Raw genomic sequence first — 15,770 nt, 5'->3', positions numbered from 1 at the left:
TGGTGCAAATCTTCATCTTGTTTGGAATGGATGTCATCAAATGCAAGGTCAAGCAAAGAATTCGTTGTTGGTTGAGGCTATGAACACATCCGTCTTTTCCACCCCTTCTTAACCTTGACTTTAACCTTAAAATTAACCTAGGCTTTGCTATGTGACATTGGATTGCCAGGTTGAACTCCCTTGAACTTGTTGGCATGCTTCAAGATGGGTATGGCGAGGTCGCAGTTGCAGCTTTTAGCGAACAAAAAGATCCTGTTAAAACCATATGTTTCTTAGTGCTGGATACGAGACGTTTAAGACTTTTGGAGACATTTATAAATCGATTTCATTTCATTGAGGTTGGAATTTCAGAGAATTTCACTGAGGTTGGGGTTCAGATAAAACCCCTCATTTACAAAGATAATTCCTAGTAATTTCAAGTACATTCCCTAAAACATAGTCATTTTGGGCTGTGGGGGTGCCTTTTTCGAGCCGTCCTGGCCGAGTTGGCTGGTGGCCTGGATTCAGGATCCTTTGTCTGAGAGGGCGAATGTTCGAATCCTAGTGTACGCAATTATTTAGTTTGGGACGGAGGTCAGTGGTTTGACTCTGTAAGTTCAGCCAGAGTCGACCCAGCTCTAAATAGGTCCCTGGAGAAAACTGGGGAAGGTAAACAGGAAGGCTGTGCAAAACCACAGTATGGTTGGCCCCCAACCCCCCATTGCACTTCCTGACTGAAGGGCTGAAAAACGGAGATCAGCACCGTCGGTAGGGATTGTAAAGTCTAATGCCCTATTATTTACCTTTTGTTTCTTTTTTTACTTTTATACCGACATCAATGACTCTACTAATGTATTTTCGTAACCTGCATGTTTTAGCCCATACTCCTTGAAGCTGTCTTAATGTGCTATTCTATTAATATCATCTTATATAAACTAGGTGCTTTAAGTGCTAGTTCTACTACAGTTCTGACTGCTTTTCCCACTTCCAAGGTGCATGAGGCCAACACACCTGCTCCATCCTACTCCTGCCTCTTCTGCCATCGGTGTCATTCATTACTCTTCCCCATGAATTTCCTACTTTTTCCAACTCTTTTAATGCGACTTTTTCCTATGCTATTTAAAGACGTCCTTATTTCCGTTTGGACACATTATAGGTTATGAATACACCTAACATGTGCCCAGGCACTTAAAATGTTTTTATTCTGATGACCTTGGCTCTTCTAAAATTGCCCAGTGTTCTACAGATTTTTTAATTTTATGAAAAAAATCAAAATCTACCCAATAGGCTGTTTAAAATTGGACTTTTTTTTAATCAGGCAGCAAAATTGTTTCCGCAGCTGAATTTACTTTTTTCATAAACCCTATTTTTTTTTTATTTTTTTTTTTGCGCTAATATTTTTTTCGTAAACACTGAAGTTTTTTTTTTTAATAGGGCAATAAAACTGATGTCAGGCATCAACTCCCTTTTATTTCCTGATAATTTGTTATACATTTATTATATTTTTATTATATATTTATTATATTTTATTTTTTTCCTGATAAATACGTTTGGGGATGATACTTTTGAAAAAGAAAAACGTGAAAACCCTACTCTATATTTTACATCTATTGGTTTAACTTTATTTTGCTCAAACGTTAATGTGTTTTGGTCGTGTCCCTACATTCAGAGATAAATTACACGCAATTTTTAAATTATATGTTCTTAATCATGCTTTCCTTATTTGTTTCTAAAGGTGAATCTATCTTTTTTCTAACTCAATTTTTAAGAGATTCGACAAATCCTAGTGATGTACAGCGTTGCCAGTGCGGTACAATTGTTCCGCCTTTATACAGTTTAGAGGCTTGTTTACAATGCAGAACGTTTTGACAGTTCATGGTATGTCTTCATTATAGCTTTTTCAGGCAAAGTCGCTCGTTATTTTTTACATTTTGAGGCACTCTCAGTCTCCATTGATACTTTATAAGCAAATCAGGCCCATTTGAAGTGTCTTATTCAAGAAAAAATTATTTTTCGAAGAACAAAAGCTGTTTCTATTCTGCCGACTTTGCCTGAAAAAGCTGTAGTGAACACATGACATATAGTTTTGAGCAGGGGAGAATGATTGATATGAGTGAAAGAAAGGGTTACTTACTTTTTGCTTTATTCCAGTGCTTTTGTGTTTGGAATCGAAACTGGGGTTGAGGAAACCGGTACAATTGACTTCAAAGTGCTGGTGGCAACGCTGGTGATGCTAGTGCTTGGAGATTTGTAGTGGGAATATTAGCTTATCAGTGAGATTTTGCAATTAGTACTTGCTTCTTATTGGTCACCGAAATAACCGCTAATTAGTAGGAAAAATTGGATGAATAAAGTTATAAGCAAGACATTTTCTGAATTTATTTTTACTTTTTTTTTTGCTTTCAGTCGGTTTGTGCTGACACAGTGGGACTTACTTCAACAATTATAGCTTACAGAAGCTATATCGGTTCTTCCGAAATTTAAGTCTTTGCAGCAATTTACACAACTTTGAGCAAGCAAAATGAAGGAAATCGAAATGAGTTTTTAGTAAAAAGAAAAAAGCATAAAATTCCAAACCAATATTTTTTCCCAAAATGCTGGTCGTATCAACAAAAATCTGCTTTCATCTCCTATCTATTACTTTTTATTCAACAAACTCAAATAGATTTATATAGCCTAATCTTTTTCCAAAGTGTAAAAAAATGTGCAAAAAGTAAAAACAATAGCCTACATGATTTTTTTATTTCAAAAGTTACGCGAAAGGAAAATCTGCCTATAGGTGCTTAAATGAAGGTGTTATTCGCGATTCCTTGTCAAAGGAAGAACTAGATTAGTGAAAATTATGCGTTAATTCAATTAATGCCACCAATGATGAGGAAGTCCGTCAAAATTGACCATTCTGGTCATAAGCTAGTAAAGCAGAGGCTACTCCTTGTTAAGATGATTAGTAAAAAGTGAATCCGCTACTTGACTCTCTAACCCGACCTAGAATAAAGACTGATTTATGGATCCATTCCAAACAGTCAAGTCTAACTAAGACGTTTCGTTTCCTCTCTGTTACTGTCCAGATTTAAATTTGGCGCCCGGCTGGCGAGTAACCTCTATAACAAGATTCTCTCATATTGTTTTCAATAGCTGAAGAGGAACTGGAAAATACTTAAAAAATATTGGTATCGATATTCGATTAGATACTTCCCAAAGGTGTCGATACAATCCTAGCAACTCTATGCTGATTTAAAAACCCAAAGTCACGTTATTCAAACAACTCTTTCCACTGTTAAAATCATCAATTTGATGCACATAAAAATAATAACCTGTCAATAGTTTCGGCTTTAAGAGTTGCCTTAGACTGCTGAACAGTTGCCCAGCTTTGGACGAGAGCTTTCCTGAAGGCACAACAATTGCTAGTTCAAAGATTTTCTGAACTTTCTTATTTTAAAGGCTTTTTCAGAAAACCAACGGTCTAGATTCTAGAGTCTCTGAACAAACACATACACAGTTTTTTTTTCGTGGGTTGGGAGGATAATAAAAAGGAATTTCGGGAGGGGCTCATAATGAAAAAAAAATTATTTGATAATTTAATGGGAAAACAATTTGTTTGATAATTTGAATAAGGATTCCATGGGGGACGAGGACCCCCCCCCCCTTATTCGTACGTCCTTGTCTCTAAACTTGTACATTCGCATAACGCTAGAGCCAGAAAGAACCAACATTAGATGTCGGACTCTTTTAGGTCTATCGCTACTTTAACTGTAGGCAAAATCTTTGTATCCAGAACAATAACTCAAATCCAGCTCCTAACTTAGTTTAAATCGAACAAGAGTTACATAGTGAGTCGCAGTATCTTGGTAGTATAGTAGTATAGTAGTATAGTATAGGTAGTATAGTAGTTTCTTGGAGTCAGAGTGGATATTTCGCTTGTTTTGTGTATGTCACCATGGCCCAATTGGGCTTTCATGTGAATAAATATATCTATCTATCTCTCTATAGCACCCTTAACCAGTTGATGTCCATATTTCATTTGGACGAAATCGCTGTTTCGTATATTCTGTCAAATATATTTTCCGTTCTGAAACTGCACAAAAGTCAAAACTATCCGTGCTGAAATGTCTTTGTTTGCCTCAGAAACGTCATGAGTAGAAGAACTTTAGAAAGGATACCTTCTTCAAAGGACTTTAGAAGGACTTTGTAAAGGATACCTTCTTTAAAGGACTTAGAAAGGATACAAAAGTCACAACTATCCATGCTGAAATGTCTTTTTTTGCCTCAGAAACGTCATGAGTGGAAGGACTTTAGAAAGGATGCCCTATATAAAGGACTTTAGAAAGACTTAGAAAGGATACAAAAGTCACAACTATCCATGCCGAAATGTCTTTTTTTCCTCAGAAACGTCATGAGTGAAAGGACTTTAGAAATGATACCTCTTTTAAAGGTGTTTAGAAATGATAACCTCTTTAAAGGACTTTAGAAGGACTTATAAGGAATTTTGAAAGGATACAAAAGTCACAACTATCCATGCAGAATTTGTTTTTGCCTCAGAAACGTCATGGGTGTAAGGACTTTAGAAAGGATACCCTCTACTTAATCCTCCAGTGTGATTTTTTCAAAGTATCGCAAAACCTTAGTCACAGCTTCAAGTGACTCTAATTCTTGGTCCAGTAACTACTCCTAACCGAAACATGCTAAGGCTGAATAGATGTGACCTACCAGCTCAAGAAGTCTTCTTAGCATAATCGGAAAAGAATTCCATCATACTGGAGCGTCGGTCTGTTACTTTTTTGAGTTACTGCCCTAAAGAAGCTGACCTGCATTTGTCGAATGCATAAGTACTTTTCTGAAAAGCTAACGGTGGCTCTAGCTAACTAGACACGAGACTAAAGATCCACCGTCTTGGTAAACTTTTTCTTCTTCTTCTTGTTTGATAACTTAGAGGAGCTAATGCATAATCTCGATGCATTTCCAGGCCCCGTAACAGCTGGGAAGAAACCCTGGCCTTCTTATTGCCAAGTACAGATCAGTCCATTGTGCTACTACAATGTATCACATGACTATACAGTCAGCAGAAAGGTGGGCGTATAATTTTTTTTTTCTTCGGCATTCATCTGAATGTGGCGGGACTCATATTCTATAGCAGCTATAGCTAAATCTGAAGCTATTCGGCTGGCTCCGTTATATTAGTTGTTCTTTTTGTCATGGTAGGCATAGTTTTTCTTTTCTTAAGTTCAATAGACTTTAACTAGTGACTGACTACCATGACCACGGAAGCTGAAGCTCCAAAAGTCTCTTTGTGACGTCATTTATTTGGTGTTTACCTTTGAGTACCGGTTGTTGACCACTATACAGAGACTTTTTTGGGATTTGTGAAATGTAAATGAACCATTTTTATTTGATTTCCTTATTTTTTTTTTATTACTTCATCTAGACATCAATGCAAATCTACTGCGGTAATTCAAAACGTGGTATGTGGTATGTTAGAAGTTCTACAGGAGAGTGAAAAACTGAAAATTGCTTTCGGGTGTTATGAACGAGCAGTAGCTCCTACGAAAAAAGTGTATGTCTAGCCCTCGCGAAGTGACTGGCTTGATTTTTTTTTTTTTTTTCAAAATTTGAAAATTCCATCTGTTTTATCACGTTGCAGCAATGGCTGTGATCTTGTTAAGAGCGAACCACAGGCCATAGTAGCCGAAAATTTAAAAACATGTCTTGAAAAAAATTGTCTAATGGCTAGTCATGTCTAATTTTAGAATTTTTCGGATGCTGGAAAATGTCACGAGTTAGTTTATTTGAGCTAGTTTTGCAGATACGTCTTGAGTAATCTTCGACTAATAATTTTGGTTTGTTTTAAGTTTCAACTTTGGCCGTTACTCCCGCAAGAAAAAACTCGGCTTTTTTATGATTATTCTAGGAAAGGAAATATAGTGAATTAAAAAAGGTATGTATAGCGAAGAGGAGAAGGAAATATACTGAATTTGGAAGAAAACGGAAGTTCTGAATCACCTTAAAGCCAAAATGAAATACAGAAACACAGATTACCCTCGGTTAATTTAACATGTCTATCTTCATAAACCATTGTTTAATTATCAGGTCATTATTAGTATTGAAAAAGTATTTATTGTCATTAAATTTCTTTATAAAAAATAAGTTTTTTTTTTAATATTATCAATTTATTTTGTTATTGACAAAAAGAGTCACATAACGCCTTGTGATTTACTGCAGACGCAATGGCACATGCATAAGTTTATGAAATGTTCATTTTAAGGATTTAGTTCAACCAAAACAAAATTTTCCTGCTGGACTTTTTCCAGATCATGCCTAATGGGTATAAACTCTTAGTTGTCATGTGATAAGAAAAAAAAACGAAATACTTTCTGGTGAAAAAAGCCTCTGGATTCTTAAAGAATTAAATGAATAAAAACAGATTTTTTTTTTCCAACTGATAGTAAAGAGGGATATTAAAACTTAAAACGAGCAGAACTTGTTCCTTATATGAGGGGGCTTCCGCCTCCTCAAAACTTCGCTTCACACGCTAAAGTATTTTAAAACCTTTAAAAGGTTTTTCAAATCATGTCGGAAATCCACCTTCTGCGGAAATTTTTTTCTGGAAATCCCCCAGCCATGGAGAATTTCTTCTGTGAAAAATCCCCCCCCCCCGTGTAAAAATCCTCAAGGCTATTTCAACCTCACCGAAATTTTCCCTAGGTTTAGGGAAAATTTTAGGTTAGGTTTAGGTTAGGTTATGGAGAGTTCCCTCGGAAAATCTCCCTATGTTAAATTTAGTCGGCAAAGACAAAATAAGACAAATAAAAAGAATTTCGTACAGGAATTCTGGTGAATTCTCTTAATCTAAAATTTTCCTTGGAGAGCTCGCCCGCGGAAACTTCCCTCTCTACGGCAAATGATCACTGTGGAAAATCCTTCCAAGAAGAAAATTACCCCATCCCAAAAAACAGAGAAAATGTCTGTATAATTGCCAAAAACAAATACTATATGTAAATAGTGGATAAATTTCGAATATTACAGCCCATTTCCCTGGGGCTATAAGGGGTTTTGTTATTCCCAAAGGCATATTAAAAGTACTTTTTAACTATGCTGAAAAAAAATGATTATCTCAAAATTTTGATCGATGAATTCGGGGAAAAGGGTGTATTTGGGTTTGGCTAGCTGTCATCCAATCTTTTTGGTCACACTTAAAAATATCATTAGAACTATTGATTTCCAATCAAACGAGCCCCTTCCCGATCTCCTATGATCATTGGTTTGATACGATCCCCCCCCCCCTGGGAGAAAAAAGAAATAAACGAATAAACACGCACCAGTGATCTATCTTCTCGAAAAAATGCAAAATTTCACATTTTTGTATATAGGCGGTTGACACCTTTGCAGAAGTGTTCTCTTCTCTGATACGCTGAATCTGATCTTGTATTTTTCTTTAAGATTTCGTGACGGTTTTGGGGTGTTTTCTCCGTTTTTTTAAAATTGGGCAGCTTTTCTCAGGCTCACAACTTTTGTTGGTTTACATTTAACTTAATGAACCTCATATATTTTGAATCAGCATAAAACTTCAGTTATTTTTATCTATCTACTGTTATCAAAGCTCTGTTTTTTAGTGTTTTGAGTTTATCGTAATAGTAAACGTTTATTTGGACATTAAAAAGAATTTCGCCTGGAGAGCTCATACGCGGAAACTTCCTTCTCTACGTCAAGTCTCTCTACTGTTACATTAACCTTATTGAGCTTTACATATTTGTATCAGCATAAAAATTCAATTCTTTTATCTATCTATTATTATCAAAGTGGTTTTTTTAGGGTTTCGGATTCATCTTAATAGTAAATGTTTATTTGAAAATTAAAAATTCGTATTATGAAATGTTTATAACGCCATTGTTTTTTTTTTTTTGTTTTTTTTTTTTTAAATTGACTTAAACGTTCCTTAGTCATAAAGTTTTGTTCTAAAAATGTGGATTTAAAGTGTATATTGTATTTCAGTATTTTCTCACTTATTATGTAAAACAAACAAGAGCTGAGAGTTCATATGGCACTTGTGACGAGGTCGGAAGAGCCAAGAGCTCATGTGGTATGAGCTCTAGAAAAATTCTAAGAATCAATAGATTGCTTTAAAAGGAAAATCAGAGGCTTAATGCCGGTCGGGATTTAATATAAGAGCTCTGAGTCGCGATGTCTTACTAGTTATTAAAATTCATTAAGATCCGATCACCAACTAGCAAGTTAAAAATACCTCAATTTTTCTAATTTTTCCTCTTCTTTCAGCCCCCCCCCCCTGATGGTCGAATCGGGGAAAATGAATTTTTCAAATCAATTTGTGCAGCTCCCTGACACGCCTACCAATTTTCATCGTCCTAGCACGTCCAGAAGCACCAAACTCGCCAAAGCACTGAACCCCACCCCCTAAATCCCCCAAAGAGAGTGAATCGAGTCAGGTTATGTCAATCACGTATCTACGGCATTTATAAGCGTTTTCCAAGATTTCCGGTCTCCCCCTCCAACTCCACCCATGTCAACAGATCCGGTGGGGATTTGAACAAAATTCTAAGAATCAATAGGTTGATTTAAAAGGAGAATCAGTGGCTTAATGCCGGTCAGGATTTAAAATAAGAGCTCTGAGTCACGATGTCCTTCTAAATATCAAAATTCATTAAGATCCGATCACCCACTCGTAAGTAATAAATATCTAATTTTTTCAAATTTTTCTTCTCCCTTTAGCCCCCCAGGTCTTCTTATCTAGGAAAACGACTTTATCAAGTCAATTTGTGCAGCTCCCTGACATGCCTACCGATTTTCATCGTCCTAGTACGTCCAGAAGCACCAAACTCGCCAAATTACTGAACCCCTCCCGCCATCTCCTCCAAAGAGACGGTTACGTCAATCACGTATCTAGAACATTTGCTTATTCTATCCACCAAGCTTCATCCCGATTCCTCCACTATAAGCGTTTTCCAAGATTTCCGATTTCCCCCTCCAACTCCCTCCAATGTCAGAAGATCTGGTCGGGATTCGAAATAAGAGCTCTGAGACATGAATTCCTTCTAAATATCAAATTTCATTAAGATCCGGTCACCTGTTCTTAAGTTAAAATACCTCAATTTTTCTACTTTTGGCAAGTTATCACCCCCCAGCTCCTCCAAAGAGAACGGATCCGTTCCAATTATGTCAATCTCGTTTTATTCAAAACTTGTGCTTATCCTTTCCATCAAGTTTTATCCCGATCTCTCGACCCTAAGCGTTTTCCAAGATTTCAGTTTCCCTCCTCCAACCCCTAGGTCCCCGGATCCCATTCGGGTGGAATTTGGAGCATCTGAGACATAAGATCCTTCTATATATCAAGTTTCATTAAGATCCGATCACCTATTCGTAAAATAAAAATACTCCATTTTTCACGTTTTCCAAGAATTCCGGTTTCCCCAAATATCCCAGGATCTGGTCGGAATTTAAAATAAGAGCTTTAAAGCACAAGATCCTTCTAAATATCAAATTTAATTGAGAACGGGTTACCCGTTCGTAAGTTACAAATACTTCATTTTTCAGAATTACCCCCCCCCCCCCAATAGAGCGGATACGTTCCAATTATGTCAACCACGTATCTAAGACCTCTGCTTATTTCTCCCATCAAGTTCCATCCCGATCCATGATTTTAGGTTCCCCCCCCCAAACTCCCCCCATGTCACCAGATCCGGTCGGCATTTAAACTAAGAACTTTGAGAACGATATTCTTTTAAATATTAAATCTTATTGAGATCTTCATTTTTTAATTAACCTCCCCCCCCCCAACTACCCCAAAGAGAGCGGATTCGTTCCGGTTGTGTCAATCATGTATCTTTGACTTTTGGTTATTTTTCTCACCAAGTTTCATCCCGATCCCTCCACTCGTTTTCCAAGATTTTAGGTTTCACCCTCCCACCCCCCCCACAATGTCACCAGATCTGGTCAGGGTTTAAATGACTGCTCTGAGACACGATATCCTTCCAAACATCAAATTTCATTAAGATCTGATCAACCGTTCGTAAGTTAAAAATACTTCATTTTGTCTGTTTTTCTTTTCGATTTGACCCCAGATGGTCAAATCGGGAAAACGACTGTTTCCAATTTAATCTGGTCGTATTTCATCCCAAATTTCATCGTCCTAGGTTACCTGGAAGTGCCTAAAGTAGCAAAACCAGGGCCGACAGACAGACAAATAGACCGTCAGAATATGCGATTTCTATATGTCACTTGTTTAATACCAAATGACATAATAATACATCAATTTTTCAAATTTTTCCAAATTAACAACCCCCAGCTCCTCCAAAGAGAATGGATCCGTTCCAATTATGTCAATCTTTTATCTTTAACTTGTGCTTATTCTTCCCATCAAGTTTCATCCCAATTTCTCTACTCTAAGGGTTTTCCAAGATTTCCGGTTTCAAGATTTCTGTTTTTCCCCTCCAACCCTCCATGTCCCCGGATCTGATTCGAATTGAAAATCGAGCATCTGAGACATAAGATTCTTCAATATATCAAGTTCCATTAAGATCCAATCACCCGGTTTCCCCCTACAACTCCACCCAATGTCACAGGATCTGGTCGGGATTTAAAATGAGAGTTCTAAAGCACGATCACCCGTTCGTAAGTTACAAATACCTCATTTTTTCTAATTTTTCCGAATTACTCCCCCCCCCAACTCCACCAAAGAGAGCGGATCCGGTCCGGTCATGTCAGTCATGTATCATGGACTTGTGCTTACTCTTCCCACCAAGTTTCATCCTGATCTCTCCACTTTAAGTGTTTTCCAAGTTCCCCCTCCCCAATGACACTGGATCCGGTTGGAATTTAAAATAAGAGATCTGAGTTTCGAGGTCCTTCTAAGTCTGAAATTTCATTAAGATCCGATCACCCTTTGTAAGTTAAAAATACTTCATTTTTTCTGATTTTTTTAGAGTTAACCCTCCCCCCAACTCCCCCAAACAGAGCAGACCCGTTCCGGTTATGTCAATCACGTAAATAGGACTCTTGCTTATTTTTCCCACCAAGTTTCATCTCAATCCCTCCAGTCTAAGCGTATTCCAAGATTTTTGGTCCCCCCCCTGACTCTCCTCAATGTCACCGGATCGGGATTTAAAATAAGAGCTCTGAGACATGATACCCTTCCAAACATCGAATTTCATTAAGATCCAATCATCCGTTCGTTAGTCAAAAATACTTCATTTTTCTTTTTCTTTTCCGAATTCACCGGCAATTCGGAAAAAAAAATTCCGAAATACCAAGTGCCATAAAAACCGTCTATGCTGCCGGATGAATGGTAGTAACCAATATTTCTGAAGTTTGATGTCTTACTATTATTTTTTTTTCCATTTGTTATTTTGAAAGGTCCATCATTGTAAGCGTCAAGGTAAGAAATGCTATAAAATCAATGCGACAAATCAATACCAACACTGAAAGATGTTTTATCATTACTGAATATTTTTTATTTATTTTAATTTATTGTTTTGAAGGTCAAAAATTGAAGAAACGATAAGAGAAGCATCAAGAACTATAGAAGCCTCGCCTCTAAGAAAGGGTGAAAAGCCAAAACAAGTTGCTACTGGGGGTAAAGCTGGGGTTAAGATTCCTGATGTTTCTCCACAACCTTTCATTCCAAGTAAGTCTACACTGCTATTCTACTTACAAGTAATCGAATTGTCCAATAAGTTTCATTCAGAGTCCTAGGAATGGAAGAAAACTACATCATTGAGGGAATTGATGTCTTTATCTTCAAACCACTGGGCCATTAAAATGGGCAAGTCAACCGAGTTATTTTTATAATCTCTCCTCAGCGCCAATTGAAATTTAAAAAGTATGCACACTCTTAATGCTTTTGCCTTGTAAATTCAAAGGGTACCGACCAGGGAATAGTTATACAATGTCAAATTATTAGTTTAAATATTTATTCAATACTTAATTGATATTTATTGGAACATAAGTTAATTATAGTTAATTAAATCACAATAAATGATTATTAATACGTTATCCATGAATAAAGGTATAGCAGATCAGTGGCTTTTAGTGTATACCTGAGTCGATGCTTGAGGCACGGTTTGTATGTTTATTGAAAAGTTACTTCCTTTTCGAGAAATCTTGTACTGCCCTCATGAAAACAAAATAACTTATATACAATGAGATTTATCAAAATGTTTAAATACGTACTTAAACACTGCCTGCTGCGCCATGGGAATCAAAGTGCGCGAGCATCTTTTCTGAATCGAATCCTCGGGAATTTGCAGCTCTTCCAACGTCTTTCTGAATGTAATCTATTGGTATTATAGAGTAAACTTGCTTCTTTAACGAACCTCATAAATATATGATTAAGGGAACTGGTGTGTTCCCTAGAATACCTATTGGTATTATAGAGAAAACTTGCTTCTTTAACGAACCTCATAAATATGTGATTAAGGGAACTGGTGTGTTCCCTAGAATACCTATTGGTATTATAGAGTAAACTTGCTTCTTTAACGAACCTCATAAATATATGATTAAGGGAACTGGTGTGTTCCCTAGAATACCTATTGGTATTATAGAGAAAACTTGCTTCTTTAACGAACCTCATAAATATGTGATTAAGGGAACTGGTGTGTCCCCTTAATGGTGTGTTCCCTATAATACCTATTGGTATTATAGAGAAAACTGGCTTCTTAACGAACCTCATAAATATATCATTAAGAAAACTGGTGTGTTCCGTTAATGATGTGTTCCCTATAATACCTCTTGGTATTATAGAAAAAACTTGTTTCTTTAACGAACGTCACAAATATCAAACAGTTCGTGGTAACGAACTGTAGTAAGGAGCGACCCGGCTCAATAGTAACCAAAACTCTAGAAAATAGAATTTTGGTGCCAACAGCTACATCAAAGAATTGCATTTTAATGCTGATTTTAAATATATAAGTTTCATCAAGTTTAGTCTTACCCATCAAAAGTTACGAGCCTGAGAAAATTTGCGTTATTTTAGAAAATAGGGGAAAACACCCCCTAAAAGTCATAAAATCTTAACGAAAATCACACCATCAGATTTAGCGTATCAGAGAACCCTACTGTAGAAGTTTCAAGCTCCTATCTACAAAAATGTGGAATTTTGCATTTTTTGCCACAAGGCAGATCACGGATGCGTGTTTATTTGTTTGTTTTTTTTCCAGGGGTGATCGTATCGACCCGGTTGTGCTAGAATGTTGCGAGAGGGCTCATTCTAACGGAAATGAAAAGTTCTAGTGCCCTTTTTAAGTGACCAAAAGTGAACCTAGGCCCCCTCCCACGCTAATTATTTTCCCAAAGTCAACGGATCAAAATTCTGAGATAGCCATTTTATTCAGCTTAGTCGAAAAACCTTATAACAATGTCTTTGGGGAGGACTTGCACCCCCACAGTCCCCGTGGGAGGGGCTACAAGTTCAAAACTTTGACCAGTGCTTACATATAATAATGGTTATTGGGAAGTGTACAGGCGTTTTCAGGAGAATTTTTTGGTTGGAGGCAGGGGTTGACAAGAGGGGGATATGCTGGGGGAACTTTCCATCGAGGAATTTTTCATGGGGGAAGAAAATTTCCATGAAGGGAGCGCAGGATTTACTAGCATTACTTAAAAAAACAATGAAAAAATAAATATGAAAAAGTTTTTTTTCAGCTGGAAGTAAGGAGCAGCATTAAAACTTAAAACGAACAGAAATTATTACCCATTTGAGGGGCTCATCTCCTCCTAATACCTCGCTCTTTACGCTAATTTCGTATTTTACGTAATTTCAACCATTTATTCTGCGGCTTTTGTGATTCAGGGGTCATTCTTAATGAATTGGGCCAAAATTTAAGCTTTAGTGTAAAGAGCGAGGTACTGACGAGGGGGCGAACCCCCCTCGTATATGTAATAAAAACATGAGAATACAAAAGTTCTTTACGTAAGCTAATTTATAAGTTACGTATATCTTTTACTTATAAAAAGATTTGTAAAAAATTAAAAGTTCTAGTTGCCTTTTGAATTAACCGAAAATCGGAGGGCAACTAGGCTTCCTCCCCCGCTCTTTTTTTCTCAAAATCATTCGATCAAAATTATGAGAAAGCCATTTAGCCAAAAATAAATAAATATACAAATTTCGTTTTAATTATTCCTCTGCGGAGAGCCAAAATCAAAACATGCATTGATTCAAAAACGTTCAGAAATTAAATAAAAAAACAAGTTTTTTAAATGAAAGTAAGGAGCGACATTAAAACTGAAAACGAACAGAAATTACTCCGTATATGAAAGGGGCTTTTCCTTCTTAACGCCCCACTCTTTACGCTAAAGTTTTTTACTGTTTTAAAATGTAGAGTTAACAGAAAGAGTCAAACTTTAGCGTAAAGAGCGGGGCATTACGATTGTGTGACTTTTAGGGGGTGTTTCCCCCTATTTTCTAAAATAAGGCAAATTTTCTCATGCTCGTAACTTTTGATGACAAAGACTAAATTTGATGAAACTTACATATTTAAAATCAGCATGAAAATATGATTCTTTTGATGTATATTTTAGCATCAATACTCTAGGACAACTGGGTCGATACGATCACCCCTGGGAAAAAAACAAAAAAACAAATAAACACCCCCTAAAAGTCATAAAATCTTAACGTATCAGAGAACCCTACTGTAGAAGTTTCAAGCTCCTATCTACAAAAATGTGGAATTTTATATTTTTTGCCAGAAGGCAGATCACGGATGCGTCCCCCTATTTTCTAAAATGACGCAAATTTTCTCAGGCTCGTAACTTTTGATGGGTAAGACTAAACTTGATGAAACTTAAATATTTAAAACCAGCATTAAAATGCAATTCTTTTGATGTAGCTATTGGTATCAAAATTCCGTTTTTTAGAGTTTCGTTTACTGTTAAGCTGGGGCGCTCCTTATTACAGTTCGTTACCATGAACTGTTTGAAAAGAAAATAATGCGGTATTTCGGGGCTTCTGACATTATTACTCCTTTGCGGAAGTTAGGCTCAAAATTGGAAAATGATTATATTTGTTCTCTGGGCCCCTTCCACCTCTTAGTTAGTTTATTTTCCCGTTAATTTTCACCTGTTTTCGCTTTATAGTTGTGGTATCTCTTAGCAGTTCTTTCGTTAGTTGAGTTATGGTTGTGGTATATATGTTTTATCGCTCGTATAGTTGTGTTATTTTCAAATTATACTCCATAATAGAGAGGCTCCGAACACCCAGCATTGTATATTAAGCTCTGAATTTGACTTTTTTTTCTAACGTGACCAGATTCGTCCTGCGCCCTGCGCCCTTTCAATTGAATTTTTCTTCCCCCATGACATATTTCTCCAAGGAAAGATCCTCCCACATAGCCCCCTCCTCTCAACCCTACCCCCAAAACCAAAAAAATCTCCCCGAAAACGTCTGTACACTTCCCAATAACCATTATTATACGTAAACACTGGTCGAAGTTTGTAACTTGCAGCCCCTCCCCCAGGGACTGTGGGGGAGTAAGTCATACCCAAAGACATAGCTATTATGGTTTTCGACTATGCTGAACAAAATGGCTATCTCAAAATTTTGATCCGTTGACTTTGGGAAAAAATGAGCGTGGGAGGGGTCCTAGATGCCCTCCAATTTTTTTGGTCACTTAAAAAGGGCACTAGAACTTTTCATTTCCGTTAGAATGAGCCCTCTTGCGACATTATAGGACCACTGGGTCGATACGATAACCCCTGGGAAAAAAACAAACAAACAAACAAATAAACACGCACCCGTGATTTGTCTTCTGGCAAAGAATACTACATTTTTGTAGATCGGAGCTTGAAAC

The 15,770-nt window shown here is 36.9% G+C and overlaps 1 protein-coding gene across 2 annotated transcripts in view; it reads left to right on the top strand.

Moving 5' to 3' along the window:
• The window catches only part of LOC136028410 (longitudinals lacking protein, isoforms H/M/V-like), a 203,602-nt gene that overhangs the window by 163,258 nt on the left and 24,574 nt on the right, over nt 1-15,770 (top strand). Inside the window, exon 11 of one of the 2 annotated variants that reach the window (XM_065706243.1) lies at nt 11,466-11,611. The exons of the other annotated variant lie outside the window; for it this stretch is intronic. Within the exon in view, the coding sequence (XP_065562315.1) occupies nt 11,466-11,611 (146 nt within the window). The remainder of the gene's footprint in view (nt 1-11,465; nt 11,612-15,770) is intronic. 2 annotated transcript variants of the gene reach the window in all.

Source organism: Artemia franciscana, chromosome 6 (genome assembly GCF_032884065.1).
Source record: "Artemia franciscana chromosome 6, ASM3288406v1, whole genome shotgun sequence".
NCBI classification, from domain to species: Eukaryota; Metazoa; Arthropoda; class Branchiopoda; order Anostraca; family Artemiidae; genus Artemia; species Artemia franciscana.
This window is presented reverse-complemented; position numbering and strand designations above follow the sequence as displayed.